At 44.4% G+C, this 19387-nt stretch overlaps 1 protein-coding gene across 1 annotated transcript in view; it reads right to left on the minus strand.

Moving 5' to 3' along the window:
- Nucleotides 1-19387, minus strand: part of DOCK5 (dedicator of cytokinesis 5) — a 923455-nt gene that overhangs the window by 523112 nt on the left and 380956 nt on the right. Inside the window, exon 13 of the mRNA XM_085632878.1 lies at nucleotides 19039-19164. Coding sequence (XP_085489004.1) covers nucleotides 19039-19164 — 126 coding nt within the window. The remainder of the gene's footprint in view (nucleotides 1-19038; nucleotides 19165-19387) is intronic.

Raw genomic sequence — 19387 nt, forward strand, 5'->3', positions numbered from 1 at the left:
GGATGGATAAAGGGATAGAAATTCCCCATCGGCGTCAGAATCGGCATCGATCGACACCGGTCCGGCACTGTCTCCATGTCAGGGTGGAAGCCGGGGATGGCATCAGTCGGGGAGCCGGCTGACGCCAGAGGCGGTGCCGTGGACGTCGATGTCAGTGGAGGTCGTACGAGGCCAACGGACATCGGCTGGGATCCATGCATTGATCCATTGATCCATGAGAGGTGCGACGTTGGGGCCGGCGGTGAAGAAGGGCGAGGACCCCCAGTCGGACCCGCGGGCCCCAAGTCACGCCGCCGGGGCCCGACAAGCCAAATAGGCGGGCCATGGCTGATAGAAATTCCTGCAGCTGGGCCAGAGTCACAGACGGACCCGGAAAGGGCGGGTAGGCCGTTGGCAACTGCGTAGGCTCTGCCGAAGCCATGGGGGTGGCACCACTCACGCCCTCAGCAGTGTCGTGCGACAGGCAAGGCAAAGAGCGACGTTGCTTCACTTCTTATACTTCGCCTTACCTGACCCAGAGTGCAAAGACTTCGTCGAACGATGGTGGTGGATCTGCGACCGGTCCCTCGAACTCCCACGGGACCGGAACCTGGAACGGCGCGGAGCCGACTCCCGAGCCACAAGGAACTTTCGGGACCGCTCCCGCAAAGTTTTTGGAGCCATGGCCAGGCAGTCGGGGCACGACGCGGGGTTGTGGTTGCGCCCCAGGCAGTAGAGACACTTGCAGTGTGGGTCCGTCATCGACATCGTGCGGGGACAAGCCTTGCAAGAATTGAAACCGGACAACCCTATACACCAGGAGTCAAAGACTCAAAAGAACAGAGACAAAAAGTCCTCAAAAACTCAGTCAAAAATTGACTGGGGTACCACTCTCTCCGGATCTGCGCTTGCTGGCACGGAAAAAGAAAGAACTGATGTCAACTCGCGAGGGCGGCATCTAAGTAGCTGCCGCGACGTCATCCTGGTGATCATGACGCCTATGACGGACGGATAGCCGCACAACGCCACCTTTCGACGTGCAGGGGTACTGCTGACGAAAACTTTCCGGATCCAGTCCGATGCCTGGGGGTAATTCTAAGGTAAGGAATCTATCACTAACATGTCTCTTTCAGATTATGGACTACTCAGAGCATGCATATTCCTGCTCTCTTATCTGTTGCCACTAAGACATTACCCTGTGGGGCTATAGCACCTCCTAAGAGGACTGAAAGACTATGGTAACACTAGTCTCCTCTGTGTTAAGTACTTGAAAAGTAAATCTATGAGATTAGATTTGGTTAAGGTAATCAGAAATGTTCTGAAACATATGATGCACCTTCTCTACACTAAACGTGGCTAATATTCACTGAAGATCGCCTAACCAATATTCACTGCCTCTCTGCTGCAATGGGCTAGGCTAAAACCCATAAATTGTGGAATGTTATATGTGACCCTTTTTGAACGGAGAAAACTCTAGAATTTGTTCCAAATGAATCAATGGCTTTTCAAAGAGTTGGTGGACAACTGGGACAGCACTTTTTGCAAACGGGTCTCGAAAACCTCCGAAGTGCACAACCATTACTGTACTGCACAATATATCTTTCTGTCCATAAGTAAGTTTTAGCCCTGAGATCAGGCTATTGTAATGGCTTTTATGTGTTTGACTTACTTGAGGGGTATATATTCTAAAGTGACTAAGTACTTGTATTTTTCAATTGTTTAACACACACACACATATATTTTTATATACTTGATCACTGCTAATAAAATTGAATTGTACATCAAGTAAGAGAAATTATACATGTTTAAATAGCACGGAAAGTAGGAGAACAGTCCTCAATGAGCCACCAGTTTTGAATAGGGGTAGGAGAAGAATTACGCTCCGCATTCGGTGTTCGCAGAGTTTTGTCCATTCCGCCCAGAATTCCCTAAAACTCTACCAAGTGACACAGAGCTGAGTTTTTTCTCCCGAGCAGCATGCCAACTTTAGGTACGCAAGAAAAAATTACATGCTAGACCTCCTCCCAGCGAAATTTCTCAACGCAGGCGATTGCGGCAGGGGTGGCCCAATCGCATTGAGAAATCTGCCACTCGTGCTGAGGAAGCTGCCGCTCAAGTACAATGTCCAATAGAGCAGCAGAAAGCAGCAACGCACTCTGGCATGATACGTAGTGTCGTTCGTACTGATTTTACAGCATGGACAAACTCCTGGTGCTAACAATCACTGCAAGCAGTGAGATTTAACAGACTCCTCGGCTGGTGGAACTTTGAGGAGCACAGCAAGGTTTTTCAGCACTTCGCGGAGTTCCATGAAGCAGAACTCCGCCCAGGCCTGGTTTTAATGTAAATATAGTTACACAGCAACTTGTACAAGCAATAGAAAAAAACAGCAAAAATGGTTATATCAACTGACATTCAAAGGCAAACAATAAATGTGCAAAAAATAATTTACTGATCAATATATAACCTGTAAAAATCACTCCATCACAGACAATTCAAATTAGTTTAATTTCGCCCAAGGCCAACAATGTTGTCCCCAAAATGAGTGACAAAATATTATTTTAAATTACACAAACAAGGAAACCAAATGTCACATTCTGTTGTAAATAAACAATAATGGTGTTAACATTTCTTCAGAAAATGCAACATTAATATAACAAGGTAGGCTGCAACATTCAGTAATCACAAACCTAATATTGAACACCCAGGACTATGAGCACTTTTTTCAGGAGAGCTAAATTGCACTAAATTGCATTGCATGATTCCTAACAGGCTTCGGAAACCTGGTATATGACATCTGGTAAACTGTATTTTATTCAATGCAAAAGAAACATCTCAGAATTGCAATGATTTCCAGAATGGGCGGTAAGCATAAACTGCCAGTTTCCAGGTCAATGCTTACATAATTTTGAACTCAGAACTTTCATAATCCAATTGTTTAATAATTGTCTGACTCAGTTGCTAAGACGTTAGTTATGTATCATCTCAAAAAAGCTAGACTCTTTGTCTAAGAGATTACTCCAGGATCGGTGAGTAGGTGAGCAAACCTGCATGTTATTCAGTATTCAGGTTGCACACCACTTGCAACTTAGATTGAGGTTGAAAGGGGTTTGATGCTATTGATGACCTTTTTGCAGTCCCCGGCAATGAGCTCCCAATACATCTCCAGCACTACACTGGAGAAAGGCAGTTCCCAGGCAATCATTATTTTAGCCAGAGGAGGTTTGCAGGTGTGGTTGCCTGCCCAGGCTTGTTATAGGTTCTGGGCATCGTTGTCAGCCAGCGGGACTCCCATGAGTCCCATAGCAAGCCCTATACTGGCTGCAGATCATTGGTGAGAAAATGAAACCTTTGGCAAACTCACAAGCGACAAGCATAGACGCCCATCAGGAGGCAGTCGTCTGCTCCAGTTCTGCTCTGTTCTCTATGTGTGACTCAAACTATTGCAAGACGATATCTTTGGATTCCGCCTGGGATATGGAGGTTTCACTGATAACAAAACGATTGACTTTTGAAGACCGCATAGAGGATGAAAAGATTGGGATGGCAAGGGTCTCTATTGCCATAGATCTGTTAAATATTATTGACCATGTGGATGGTTACGGTCTCTACTGTACTTGGGTTTAACCCCAGGCTGGTAATTTTGAATGAGGGCATATTTTTGGAGCTTGTAGTATATAAGATGGAAGACCGTCTTCTTGCTGGTCCTACCCTGGAATGGACGATGGGTATCAGACAGCAAATTCCAAAGTCACATCAAGGTCCACAATTGAGGAAGATATTTCCTGTCTTGAAAGCATCATGGGGAAAACATTGGGCGATTTGTGTAACAAGCGCGTTGAAGTTATGTAAAGAAGTGAGGCATTGCACTAACTGACTATTAATTATTTCTCCTCACTAACTTGTAAGGTTTTGAATACACACCAGAGCTAAAATGTCATTTCTTTAAGCTAGGATACATGTGGTTTCAACCTACTTGTCTACAGAGCCAGGGGTCTCTTTCTTGCCTCTGTAGTCTTTCTATGGCCCAATGGGAACCATAGAAATTAAAAAAACAACTCAGCTCTTCATGGTTCCTTGATCAGCCATAGTAAACGGCTAAAGAGGCAAACTAGCTATTGCTCTGCCATTTTTGTCTTACCATAACTTCTCATGGATCCAAAGAGGTGTGAAAAAGGAAGAGACAGAACTATCAAACACATACTTTTTAGACTGAAATGGGCAGATGAAAATAGACTTTCAAGAGAATTAGCTAAATCATACAACTTAAAAAGAGAAAGTTGGTATCATTACAAATGTTAACAGTACACTGTTCTGTTGGTTATCACCAGGCATTGCAGCCCGTTGTATTAAAAGTTGTGAGTATTGTATTGATGGTCTTTTAAATCTGAAGTGGAAAAGAAAAGCCTTAGGCAGAAAAACACCCAAAAAGATGAAGCACGATTTATGATCAAACAGAGGCAGAGAAGAATTTTACATTGGTGCTGGAAGCAGGTGCACGGGCATAGTAGATGAGCTTGGCAGTCTTGCCATCAACACCTCTGCATCAAGAACATTGACAATAGGCAATTCTTTTTTTAAAAATCTGATTATTAGGTTTTATAACAACATTCAGAGGTAAAGCTGTAACTGTAAGCATAGAAATACAATGTCATACAGTGGCCCATATCTACTCATTCACCACATTGAAAATGTTAGATCAAGTCGGCAGTCCACAACCCTGACTAATGGCCACCAAAAAGAGCATGTACCTGTGGTTCTGTCCTCGCCTCAACCTTTTGCACCCAGACACATCATCCAAACCCCGTTCAGTTCGGATCCTCCTTTGAACTTGTACGTAGACCCCAAATTTTATTAAACTTGTGAGGACAGTCCCTGTCCCGCTAGACTTCTGCTCTCATATATACAGTGTAAATTGGATTCCAATTCAAACACTGTAATTGTTGCCTCTCCCCAATATCGCACAAAGTCTCTCACCACTATCAGTGCCTCATTACAAATAAGAAGCTTCTATCTGTCCACTGTCTGCTCCCCCAAAGGCCCAGCATTGCCATCTGGGGGCAAGCACAATGGAGTAATAACTGAACAGGAATATCCATCCTTCACTGTATCCCTGTATCCTCAGGCAATCCCACAAAGTATGAACTGGTGTTCCCCGCTGTCTGCACCTCCTAGGGCATTGGACATTGCCCACTCTTCCCATCTTGTACAATCGGGTTCTCATATATTATGCCTTTAAAAAATCCTCAGCTGGACCAGCCAGAATCCTGTTCAGATTGCCACGTCTAGAAGATCTCTACAGGCCTCCCCCCATGGGTCATCTCCAATCTCTGCAAACCACCTGTTTCCATTTGCTGTGCAGGGCATCAAGGGGTGGCACACTATTCATGAGCAGCATAGCACAAATCTGCGAAATCGCGTGATTATTTAGTGGGGTCCCCAGTATTCTAATCTTCAACAGGTGTCTCTTTTGCTGTGTCACTTGGAAGTCACTATAGCCCTGTAGGATGTGTTTCACCTGTAGGAACTGAGGAAATTAACTATTTTTCAGTTCAAAATGGGTTTCCAGGACAACGCTGGAAACTACATACTTATTAAGGTATTGTGTCGTGGGCATGATGATGCCCAGGGAATTCTCGAACTATCCAGCTCATTAAGCTGGTACAAGAATATTGTTTGACAGTGAAATAGGATACCTTTGATTTCTAAGCCCAGACGAAGTTCCTATTATTTGGAACGAAACACGCTGGCTGAACTCTGTATATGATTATTGATGTGGATGCATTGAAAATTTAAAATAAATAAAGATTTTGAAAAGTACAGGATTTTTATTGGACTTCATTATCTGGCGCACCCTCATACGTCGTATCATTTAAGGATCTGGGAACCAGAGGCACCCCACAATGGTGGGGGCTGGAGTGGCAGTGCGCAGGACACCAACATTATACAAACGTAGTGTGAGATGCAGCTCTATAAGCCCGCCGTTGAGTTTCTTTTTCAGTTGATCAGTTCAAAATGTCCCCAGATTTCAGGAAACTGTACCATCTCTCCAAACTTCACCAATTTCGAAATGCCCAGCAGGTCCCACTTCTTATGGCCTTCCACCTGTCGCAGTCGTGCCAATATAGCAGATTCCCAGAGTGGTGTTTCAAGCATTACCCGGTCCTTCCACCCCAGTGCCCTCATCGCTTATTGACAAATCTTGACCAACATAGCGGTTGGGCCTGGCAATCGTATTCCCTTGCCAGTCACATACAGCTGACAGGGATACCTTCCCTGATCCATGACTCTCCTATTTGCATATGTTGACGATTCCTGTTGTGTTGCTAAAGTCTAGTTGTTGACGATCAGCAATTGCGTTGCCGAGTAATACAGCCTCAGGTTAGGGAGGGCCTTTCCACCCCCCAACACCTCTATCGTCTACTGGCTTCCTAGTCAAGGCGGAGAGGGCTATATTATACAATAGGCAATTCTTGCACTTAGAAGCTGCACAAGAGAAACAGCATCAGTGTTTTGTGCAAGCCGGAAACAAATTAAGTCCACCATGCCAGCAAATACTGTAACTATTCCAAACAAGGCAGTCATTGTACTTCCCCAGGGGCCTACGGACTAAACAAAGTACTTTCAGAGAGACTTGGAGACTGGAAGCGGGACAGAAAGTGGAATTCTCGCATGGCATCACACTTTTTCTCTCATCTGCAGAGTGCAAGCCCTCAAATGAATGAAATGCAAGAAAGACAGAAAGCCTTTGTGTAAGCAGTTGTCTGGCACACACATATCTGCTATCACGCATATGGAATGGCCTGAGAAGCACTAGGAGAAAGGCTGCTGCCAGCCAGAAATCTACATTTGCATCTTGGCACAAACATTCTCAAAGATCCTTAGCCACAAAAAACTTTTCTTCACCTTGGAGCTAAAAGCTTTGGCGTGGGAAGGATATTGGAAGCCCTGACAACTTGCTTCCATTCGTGGATGTTAACCAACATTGATCTGTTAAAGGAACATAATGACCCAGTGGTATAGTTAACGGGCTTCCGTTAAACCCATACATGTAGTAAGGCATAACAACCACAACCAGGAAATCTGCTAACTAGGAGTGAAAAGAGGCACATATCTCCACTGGTGCGAATGTTCAATGTCCATCTTTTTATCAGGCATTTTTATAGACTTCTCATGTCTTCAATTGAGAGGACTAGGTGACTTAAACCTACTTGCTGGTATGAAAACACTTGCAGTGGCCACATGCAGAATAATTTATATTAACTTAAATTAATTTATCTTGTTTATCACACTCTCACTATTTGACATTTATGGCACATTCGTGAGCTTTTTCACAGGTTCTGTAGTTTAAATATATGGATGATTCCAATTTGTTTTCATATTTAGAAGCTTCTAGATTAATAATTATGTACAAATGCAGTTCTTACCAACTTTTTCTCAGAGGCAAGCTACAACCTTTAATTGAAGAAAGCGTCCAGAACAGCAGTCTATTCATTATTGAAACCAAGAAGCACTAAGCAATTCCCTAATCATGATGCGCCATAGCAAAGTTCACAAATGTTCACTTAACCTCTTCAGTGCCCCGCTCTTTCCTCGCCCTGTGCCGGGCCTTTCATTAGCGGGCGGGGTTCATGACGAGATAGTCTCGTCATGGGCACAGCGCAACCGCGCTCCATGACAAGACTATCTCGTCATGGGCACTGAAGGGGTTAAAGAACATGTAAAATGCAATAACCAGACTTCCGTAAAAGGATCATTCATGAGGTTCCAGTGCTGATGCCCATACCCCAAGACACATGCGACAATATTGATTTATAGAACCTTCACCTATCTGGAGACTTCATGGTTCAGACATTGCTCCAGCACCCAAAATATCTAGCAAGAACTGAGAATAGATTACCAGGGAAATAGTCAGGCCTTGCATTTCATTAAAATAAATCTACTAAATATTCTGAGGGGAAGCTGGGGTGCTACCTGAGACAAGAATGGGCGTATACCACAGTAACTTCATATGGTTGGTCAGAGGTTTCATTTGTTTGTGTCACATGCAAACGGCCCAGCCACACAAATGAGGGACCAATTTAATCAGCAGAAGTGTGGAAATGCTGGGTTGTAGGAAATTCGCTGATCCCTACAGATTTTAGCACTTTCCCCCACACACATGCGAGTAAAATGCATGATTGCAGACTAAGTTTGACGTTCCCAGGGAATTCTAGGTAAGAAAACATTGTCCACCACACTAGACCACCTTTCCCGTCTAGTTTTCAGAAATGTTTGAGTTTAGCTGGTTTCCCTGAGTGGTGGTCAAGAACGGGCCTAAATATCACTGCTACCTACAGAGCCAAAATGGATAATCTTTCAAGGTGAAAATTTCAAGTCTCTAAGTTGCATTTTGGGGCCCTTCCAGTAGCAGGGGATATGACCACCCACACAAGTAGGGTACCGATTTAATCAGAATAAGTGAAGATACACAGAATAGTCTATCATTTGTTATTATAAATCCAATTTATCTAAATTGTTTGGCTTGCAAATGTAAATCAATGTTCAAGAAAGTAGACATTTTTCAAAATGCCTTCTGAATCATATTTTATTAAAGGTAACCCCAGTTGTGCAAATCACAATTATTCCTAAACTCAGTATCATGGGCACATTTTAAAAATGCATAGATTTCCTACATCCCCATTTTTCTTTCATTAGATTTCACCACATGAACTGAAGCATAATCAACACAATGAAAAATCATTATCAGTTGCAGCTCAGCTGTTGGCTCCGAGTATTGCGTTTTCTCAGACAACCAACAAACAATCTATAGCCTTGTGGCCAGTTGGGTCTGATGGACATAATGGCATATTGCTTCTGTAAATCAGCCATCCGGGCAAACAATTACAGATGAAAATGTTTTCACCCATTACTAATTTCTTCTGACTTACTTTCATTAATTTTTATTTCAACAATTAGTTTCTTTTGGAAAACCAAGAGTGATCTACACAAAAGAGCCCTTTTTAAATATGGGATTTTCTCTAGTTTTCAGAAATGTACAGCTTTCCAGGTTCACCCATGGATATCCATCCCTTCCCACTCCAAACAGCAAGTAGATAGTAATGCGCCGGAGGAGCAAAAGAGTGCTTTGACTTGCCTTTTTCCTATTTTGCCGTGAGGGGAACGGCTTGCCACGTGGGGGAAACCTGCAACCTGCTTCCTGCCTATCACTTTGAACTCCCGTGCCGTGAGGGGAACGGCGGTGTATACTACTACAATTCCCAGCACCCCCAGACACCGGCGCAGCGCGTGATGTCATCTTAGCGCGCCGGTGTCCTACATAAGGCACTGAAAGCTCCCGCAGCGCGGGACGCGCCGGAGGAGCAAAAGAGTGCTTTGACTTGCCTTTTTTCTATTTTGCCGTGAGGGGAACGGCTTGCCACGTGGGGGAAACCTGCAACCTGCTTCCTGCCTATCACTTTGAACTCCCGTGCCGTGAGGGGAACGGCGGTGTATACTACTACAATTCCCAGCACCCCCAGACACCGGCGCAGCGCGTGATGTCATCTTAGCGCGCCGGTGTCCTACATAAGGCACTGAAAGCTCCCGCAGCGCGGGACGCGCGTGGGCGGCGCCGGGAGAAGCCCGGGACAAGGGCGGGACCGTCTGTGGCCGTCAGGGGCCAAAGGAGGCCGGGCTGGGCCGCTCCTCTTAGCACTGCTTTTTGGGACAGTTTTGAACTAATCCCCACTGGCTAATGCCATTTTAACCACTATTTGTCAGTCTTTCGCTCTGTTTAGAGTGTGTTCCTTTTATCTTACATTGTTTGGATTTTAGGTATTTGTGTCAGAGGTTCCTTATTGCTCTTCATTCGCTGTTGGTTTTATTGGAATTATGGGGAAGCACTCTAAACCTACAGCTAGTCGCCCTATGACCAGACAGCTAGCCAACTCCAATCCGCAGATCCCCAGTCTCACAGCGATAGATAAAATGCTACAGAAGACAATTGGGGTGGTGGCTACAGCCATCGAAAATACCGAAAGACGGTTGTCGATTACCCCGGCATTTAATATGGCCCCTCCTTCTGATGGATTGGCTGACTTATCTTCATACCAGGTGGATCCTGATGCGATGTCTTCCATGTTGCCCTCGTTTACACAATTACCGTGCGCTCAGGCACAAATAGATGAGCCAGTTCAAGAGGAAGCTGGGCCATCATTATCCTCCTTTGTTTCTATTGTGGCCCCCACAAAGCAGGTAAAGCCAAGAAAAAAAAAACAGAAACTCAGAAAAAGGAGTTTTCTACCAGCCCCCCCTGCAGACAGCCCTGCCCTCTCGGCCCCGACCCATCACCCTCCTACCACTATCCCTCCGACCTGGGTGACTACTTTATTAACTGACCTACAGACACATATAGATCAGTCCCTAAACCTCCTTTTAAAAACCCTGTCATCTAAAATCGACAGGTTGGTATCTCTTGTTAATACCAAAGGTTTCGGGAAGAAGCAGTCAAACCTTGATCTAAAGCACAACATGGGTAGTACGGAGGGTGCCGGTATTCAAGTAACGCTTAACAACCCTACCCCCCTAAGCCAGACACTTTCACCCTCGAACCATTCAGCTACGGATCCAGGCCAGCCTCCATCGGTGCACCCAACTGCCCCTTGCCCTCCTGCTGGTTCTCGTATGCCCCCGACTGTGCCCCGAGCCCCTATTGTTGTTTCATCACGTGAGCAGTTCTCCAGCTGTAGGGATTTAGCTCTTCGGAGCTCGGACGGGGATAGGACCCTTCCTCTTGGGGGGGGGGAACCGAGTCCTACGGAGCCCGGAAGGTTCCCTTCCTCTAGTACAGCTTCCCCCGGAGGCAGCACCTTATGTGATCGTGCTCACTGGAGTACCACCGCTAATGAATGGAAGGGGGGAATCTTACTCTGAATTGAAAAATAAAGTCATCCACTGGCTGTCCAAAAATAGACCATTGGAGGGAGCAGGGAGAGGGGAGATTCTCTTTGTTCGGAGGGTTAACTGGCTGGGGACCCGCTCAAAGGACATTGGTGGGGATTGTGTCCTGATCAACTTCAGGGATCCTAGAGTCGTAGGACACATACTGGAGCAGGGTGGGCTCTACAAAAGGGGAGCCATTGATACATCGCATTTGGGGTATTTTTATTCCATCTCCAATACTCCGAATCCAGTGGATTTACCGTATTTCCATCAGGCCCCTCATAATTCTTACTTTAATATCCCGGTCGAAAACCGTTTCGGCGTGCTCAACGCTGTGGACTGACCATCACCCCTGAGTCTTAGTAAGGGAGGGTTTATGCCTTTGGGGGGGAACCAGGCTGGGGATGTTTCTGGTGTGGTGATGGCTTTTCCCTCGGCTGCTCTTGGCACGGAGAGTGGCCCCGGGCCCCCTTCTCCCTCATTCTTGATCCCCACCGCCATGGAGGGATGCCCCGTGTTGGTACCCCTTGAGCATTCTGCTTCCCACAGCCCCCCCCTCCCCCCCTTTGGCTGACAGCCCTCCCCGAACACCTATCCGAAGACCTTTAGTTGGGTCTTGGAATGTGGCCGGATTGGAGTCCAAGCTCTCTGACCCCGAGTGGGGAGAGCTAATGGACAATTACGATATCTGCATATTCCAAGAAACTTGGCTTCGGTCCATACCATGGAGGGTGGGTTATGCATCGTTTTCGGCCCCAGCAGTTCAAGGGGCGAGAGGAAGACCTTCGGGGGGGTTAGTAGTATGGGTTGCAACACACCTGGGGTGCTCAGTAAAGTTACTAGATTCAAAGTCCCCCGACATTTTATGCCTGCTACTCACTTTCCCCACTAGTTATTCGCTGGTAGTAATAAATGTCTACCTGCGCCCCCAGCCGGTACAGTTGGGTCTGTCGATTTTGGGCGCCCTGGAAAATGTTTTACATTCTCTTCCACCCGCGTCCCACAAATTAATTGGTGCAGATCTTAATTGCCACTTCGAACCCCTCTTTGGGATCCCCTCCCCCACCTGCGATGAGGATGAAAGTTATCTAATCCCAGACCTCATCTCCTATCCTGCCAAACGCCTTTCCCCTCTAGCCCTTGAGATCAATAAGCTTACCATTGCACACTCCTTGCGGGCCTGCAATGGTAGACTCTGCCCGGACGTGCCGGGGTCTTTCACCTTTAATAGATCCGGGAGCTGTTCGACTATCGACTATGTTCTGGTGAACGTGGAATTTTGGGGCCATCTGGCCTCCTTTTCTGTTATTCCACGGGTCGATAGCGATCACAACCTACTGTCACTGGAATTAGTTAACAAGATAGGTGGCAGTGGACTTTCTAAGCTCCAATTACCACCATATAGTGAGAATCTGGTATTAGTGGCAGGTGGTAGACGGATTAGGTGGGAAAGGGTAGCGTCTGACGACCTAAAGCTTGCTGATATATATAGCAGTGTGACCTGCTCCTTGGAAGCAGTCTCCCACCTCTTGAGCCCCACCGGGGATATCCCGCAGTCCCGCCTCCCCGATCTCCAGACCATTCACGAGGATCTCCTTGGCAGTCTGGCTGGCTTCTTCTATAGCCCTACTGCCTCAAAACCAAGGCCCCCTAGGCCCGAGCATTGGTTTAATGGTTCCTGTAGGCGGGCTAAGTCTGCCCTGATAAAAGAAGTAAAAGAGGGTACCCTGTCTAGTATCCGGGCGGCGAGGGCCACCTACAAAAATCTGATCAAGGAAGCAAAAGCCGAGTGGGAGGATCTTAGGTGGCAAAACTTACTGCAAGCTTTAGTAGACCGTGACTCGAGGGCGTTCTGGAACATTGTTCGAACGGGCACGGTAGCCAGTAGCCCTGCAATTATTCCCAATCTCAGCGAGGAGGTCTGGCTTGCCCATTTCCAACCCCTCTTTTCGGTCAGTAATTCCTCGGGTGGCACTGATCCAGGCACCTCACGGATTGATATTGCAACGGACCGGTTGTGCCAGGAAGAACTTGAGAGTCGTTCCTTTTCTCTTTTAGAAATAGAATTGGCCCTCAACTCCCTATCAGTAGGGAAAGCCCCGGGGCTTGACAGGATCCCTGGTGACCTGTACAGAAGTGATGTAAAAATTTGGGCCCCTTACATTTGTGTGTATTTTAATGCCATTTTGCAGGGCCTCAGAATCCCGGACACCTGGTTGGGTGCAGAAATTATACCCATTTATAAAAAATCTTCCCCGTTGGACCCAGCCAATTACCGCCCCATAAGCTTGATTGATGTTTTACAGAAGCTGTTCGCCCGAGTCCTCTTATCCAGATTGCAGTCCTGGATGGAGGATCAACAAATTCTAACCTCCCTTCAGGCGGGGTTCCGTGCTAAGGTTTCCACTATCGATCAATTATTTAGATTACTATTGATCTATTGGAAGTCAGTCAGCATGGGTGCTGGTAATTTGTATTTGATTTTTGTGGACCTTCGGTCCGCTTTTGATATGGTCCAAAGGGATAAACTATGGGCCCTTTTGCTAGAGATGGGTGCTCCCCCCTACCTTTGCCACTTATTCAAACGCCTCCACTCAGGCACCTATGCAAGGGTGAGATACGGGAGATGTGGGGAAATCTCTGGGCCATTTCCGGTTGAGAAGGGTGTGAGGCAGGGCTGTGTCCTGGCCCCCACCCTTTTCTCCCTTTTCATCAATGGGTTGATTGAGTATCTTTTGCGCACCGTTAATCTGGACTCCCCTGTACTGGCGGGGCGTAAGGTCCCGGCCCTAATGTTCGCTGATGACACGCTCTTGTTATCTCAATCTTACATGGGCATCCAGCGTACATTAGAGGCCTTCTGCTCCTTTTGTAAAATCAGGGATCTGGAACTGAATCTTTCCAAAACCAAATTTATGGTTTTCGGTTCTAATTCATTTAATTGCCCCCATCCTAAACTGGGAGATGTTGAGTTGGATAGGGTTGCCACTTTTGAGTATTTGGGGGTGACCCTTAATGATAAAATGAATTGGGGGTCCCATTTGGCGAAGGCAAATTTGAGACTAGCCCAATCAGTGGGGGGTATCTTGAAGGTGTTTAACAACACCTCGTCTAAACCTTTGGGCCCCCCTATGGAAATCTATAAATCTCAAGCCAGAGGAGGAGCGCTTTATGGCGCTGAACTATGGGGATATTCCATCCCTGCTTCCCTCACATCTATTGAGAACTCCTTTATTAGGAGATTGCTGAAACTACCTGTCAGCACCCCATTAACTCCTTTGAGATGGGATTTGGGTCTGGTTCCCATAGAAGAGATTGCCCTGAACCGTCCTCTCCAGTTCTGGAGGCGTCTTTGGTCAACGCCTGAGTTGGTAAGCTATAGGTATGATCTTGGTGATATATTGGCAAGGGGAAAATCGGATAAGATCCCTTGGCTTGCCTACATAAAGAACCTCTGCAACTTAATTGGGATGGGGAACCTATGGTCTGCCCCGGAAGAGACCTGCCGTGCACTCTCGAAGAATTCACTGCGGGAGGTCTTGAAATCTTATAGGAAGGGAATTCTATTCCACTCCTCCCTGGGTAGGCTTACTGACACTTTTCTGGATATTAAGTTTAGTCCCCAGTTTGAAGTTTTCCTGGACGTTATCCAACCACCTTTGGCAAAGAAACTCTACATCCAGTTCAGACACGGCTCGCTACCGCTGAGGGATCTCACACATAGATGGTCCAACGTTGTGGATCCCGTTAGCTCGTGTCCTCTATGTACTGCTACCTGTGAAACAGAGCTGCATGTCGTTCTCTTCTGCCCTCTATATATTATTGCAAGAAAAAAGTGGATCGTCCAGTTATGCAAGTCTAGGGGTCTCAGGGACCATAAGGAGGTGTTTTGAATTTTGAAATATGATACTACTCCATTGATAGTGTTTGCAATGGCCAAATTTCTTCTCTCAATGTGGTTTACAAGGTCCAAATTTATGTCTTCCGCCACTCATCTCTCCTGATTTTAGTATTACCTATATTACCATTACAGTACTTTGAGGTGTAACGTGTATATCTTTGGCCCTGGATCAATTTTTATTAATTCGTTTTTGTGGATAAAATCACGTTTTTTTACTGTGTATGTTTTATGAAACTATTTTAATGTTTTAATGGATTACACTCTACACAATGTTATTTAATCATGTTTAAATGTATATATGTATTTATGTCTTTTTATGGTATTTTACCGAAATAAAAGCTTTGACTGACTGACTGAGTAATGAAATAGGAAAAATTGATTATCACTTAGCAAATTCAAAACATTGTAGTTAGCAAAAAATGTTTTCATAAGAATTTTTTTTTTTTAACATCTCTGCTTGTTCCTGAAACCAGGGATGGTGGTAATCTTGACAACTATTTTTTTGTTGTTGTTGCCATTTTTAGAAAAAAAATATGCACTTTCTTTAAAAATAATAAAAAACATTATGCTATATTGTGGCTATTTCTCAGTTCCCTTTGGGAAATCCACAAACCCTGGGTACCTTTGGAATTCGCAACATGTGGGGGGAAAGGACCCAAAGTTTCCCTGGATACCTTTTGTGGAACAAAGGTTATGAAGGCTTAAACGCACATTGCCCCCAAACATCCAAAAAAGAGCTCAGTACTGTGGGTAGAAAAACGTCATCACGGAAATAACATGACCTCACCTCGGCCCACAGCTGTGGGGAACGAACAAGTCTTCATAAACAGTAGCAGGAACCCAAGGTTACAAACAACCAGTGCATGCTTGGTAAAATTACCAATGCAGATAGTCAGAAGTCTAAAGTCCAAAGAGATGGGTCTCCACAGATACCGGACTGAGAGCTGGAGAGACGTGCATTCACCAGATCGGGTAATCACCAGACTGGCACAAATGGATTAACCTTTGGAAACAATCCCGGACCTCCACGATTCTTGTATCTCTTGAGGTCAAATCATATCGACCTCTGCTGGACTTAGAAGCCTAACGCACGCGCAGTGAATCTTGACCTTTGCGCAGGGCTACATACCTACCCCACCGTCCCAAGGAAGACCCGCCGTGACGCTTAAAAAATATTGCGCCTTACATAGGGTCGAAACGTCGACGCACACCAGGAGTCTACACAACGTTTCAGTTAAAAAATTAACTCATACATGATCATGAAGCGTATGTGAACAATCAAAAGGACTTAATCAAAAATTGTATCCTCCTAACCATTTCTCTATCTGTTATTTTAAGTGTATCGTTTATATTCACCTTTACATGTCACTTCTTCTTCACAATTCTTTCAATTGTATCACTGTAGCCTAGCTTATTCGTTATCCCTTTAAAAATATCGATACATTTTTTTTCGCTTGGGTGTGTTTTATTGATTTTTCCTTCTCCCTCTCCTAAATTATGGATACATGTTACATGTAATGTATTTATACTGTGAACACTCCAAAGCAATTGAAATTTCCCCGACAACCATTGTATCTATATAATAATCCACAGATAAAGACATAACAGTCTACCAGCTGCTGAGGGGCTGGAAGAATCTATGTGTAGTTCAACCTGGGTGTCATCTTTGTAAGGAGAAAAAAATAGGACCATAGCTAGAGATCACTTTGGCACGGTTGAGCAGATTAGATACAAGATTAAAGATTCCTAGTTCTAGAGAGGGTTTTTCAGAAACTGGGGTCCAACCGATGGGTTGAAACATGGACATCCTGCTCGTTCTTTGCAAAGGATAAGCCGAGTGATCCCCTTCTGGGATCTTCAGTAGCACTTTACCTTGACTTAAGTCTAGAAAAGAACCTGTGCCCCATTTTTGCCTAAGAAACAATGGGAACAAATGTCTGGAGTACACTAAGCCCAGTAAACGTGTCAAAGTCTAGGGTGGCACCAAAGATTTGCTGAAGGTGGAATATTTGCAAAGCTGCATGGATGTTAGCAACCACAGAAATGAGAATGAGCTGTTGGTTGCTATTGTCTCTTTGAAAAGCATGACAATTGCACGACAATTTCATTATTTGCACTGTCAGCTGTGTCAATTCCTGTGGTGAAGTAGGACTTTTTAGCAGATACAACTAAACCCGTCCATTGTATTTGCTGAGTAACAATACAAATTATGCCCCTCTACCAGTACTAGGTCTGCCTTTTTATTTCTAACTTGCTAATAACCTGATTATCTGCCATGAGCTCCTCAGACATACATGTATTGCCCCTATTTTCTGATGCAATGAATTTCTTTTTCTAAGTGGGAACAATTGTGGTTTCTTTTTAGGTATGACTGGGCTCAACTGCTGAATATAGTGATTCTGCGCCGTGAGCCACTGGCAGGCTAGGGAAATATCCGAGACTAAATGCTAAAGTTTGGTTCTTGTGATTTTGACCTCTCCCATCAGAGACCTTCACTTATTGAATACTTGTTAATGGGATCTTCTTGGGTGGGAGTGTGCAACATCTAAATAGTCACCTGCTAAAGATACCTTATTAGAGCTCATTTCCCTCAGAGGTAAGGTGAGATTAGGCTCAGCACAGAGTAGAAGGTTCATTGGTCTGTTCCCTGATTGAGTTGTGCTGGATTACTTTTTCTGGGAAACAATTATTAGTGTTTGGAATATAGGATGTGGTATGTTCTTTTCAGACACAGATGTGCTCCCAGTGATGACTCACCTTACAACATACATCAATGCTGTGGTCTATTAGGAAGTTTCTTTCAGTGATGCACTCACACATAGGTGAAATACATCTTCAAATGAAAACCAAGGCTCTAATTTTCCCACATTCCTGGCAGAAGGTCTTTTCTCCTCTCCTGTCCTTCAGGTAGTACTGCCTAAAACCAACAACTACATAGGAATAAAGCTGGCATAAACAAAATCCTGGATTACATATTTACTTACATAGCTAACAGAAGGGCCTGTTTTATAATGAAAAAATTTGGAGCACTGATAATGCCCATTATTTCACCCAAGCTTTCTCAAAAATGTTAAGGCTCGCATGCCTTTCTAAGGACTAATCAACTAACTGGCAAAACAGACTACATGCTTACTTATGCAACTGCCAACATTGTTTGTACTTAAGAAAATAATATTAAAAAGTGGTGAGTTAATGACATTGTCAATTTCACTTTACTGTGTTCATGATCACTTCTGGTGAAGCTAGGCTGGCTCTAGGTCGTTTATGTCTACCTATGGTGTATTAAATGGTCACTGAATCACAGAAATTCTACAGTGTCAATTATTTGTAATACAAACTTCACATACCCCTTTTTACTAAGACAATTAAATAATAATTATAATGGTAACAATATTTAACAATAATTATACATTCGACTATGCATGCTCTAATCTAGGATTATAGAAATGTACTGACATTTTGAAGGCAGAATATCAGGTTATTCAGTCCTCTGAAATGCAACTATCAATAACAGAGCTAACAGCTTTCCAAACAGAAGACACACAAGACAGCAGTATCAAACATCAAAATAAAAACAAAACTTAGAAAGGAGTGGAGATGAAACCAGCAGAATTGTGAGGAGGAAGGACATGTAGAGAAAGGGACAATTACGGGGCCAGTAGAACTGCTAAGTCTATCAAGGGCAACACCATTAATATCACTGAACTTCTACCAGGAGCCTCAGTAGAGGCCTCAACTCTTCAAGATCTGGTTTTGCCTCTGCTTGCTGGGCTCAAAATGCTGGCACACAAATGCAGCCTTTATGTCGAATGCATTTGTAAAAACAATATGAGCACAAAATGCATTAAAAAATAGGGTAACTTCTCTCTGTAAATGACATTTCTTACAATATTCTTTTGTACATCTGAAACACTTTGCAATCTTAATGAACATCCCAAATAGCCAGATGCCAAAGTTTCCTTATTTGTTTTTAAATTAACAATCAGATGCCAATTAGGGATCAAAAGTAAAAAAACATTTTTTCGGTGGTGACAGAAACACAAAAGAGGAAAATAGTGTGAAGCTTTGCCAATCAACAACCATTGATCTGCTTTAGAAAAACAAATGGCTCAGTTGGACTGACTTAAATCAATTAAAAGACACGGTACGTGGCATGGTAGATCACACTTCACAGAGCTGGTCTCCATCAACACCCTCTCATATATTCCAAAACATAATGCAAAGCACATACATACCAGGTAAGATGATCTCTGGAAAACCCATTTTGCGGGCAACAGCTGTTGATCGGTCAATGAGGTGGGAGAAGTCTTTCTGCACCTGTGCCAAGTCGCCGGGTAACAGTTTCAGAGAAACCCAAAGACCTAATCAAGAATATATGTAACAATGAAAGTGGAAATTCAGAAAAAGAAAAAAGGAGAAACACTTAAGCGCGTAATGTAAAACTGTAAATAAACAATTTTCATATAATTACAATGACATGAGATCTAATTGGAGAAAAGGTGTTTCTATAAGTCACATAAATACAAACAACAAGGTTCATAAAAACCTCTGAAACACTTGGGACTCAAAAATATTGATTCCTGA

Source organism: Triturus cristatus, chromosome 11 (assembly GCF_964204655.1).
Source record: "Triturus cristatus chromosome 11, aTriCri1.1, whole genome shotgun sequence".
Classification (NCBI taxonomy): Eukaryota; Metazoa; Chordata; class Amphibia; order Caudata; family Salamandridae; genus Triturus; species Triturus cristatus.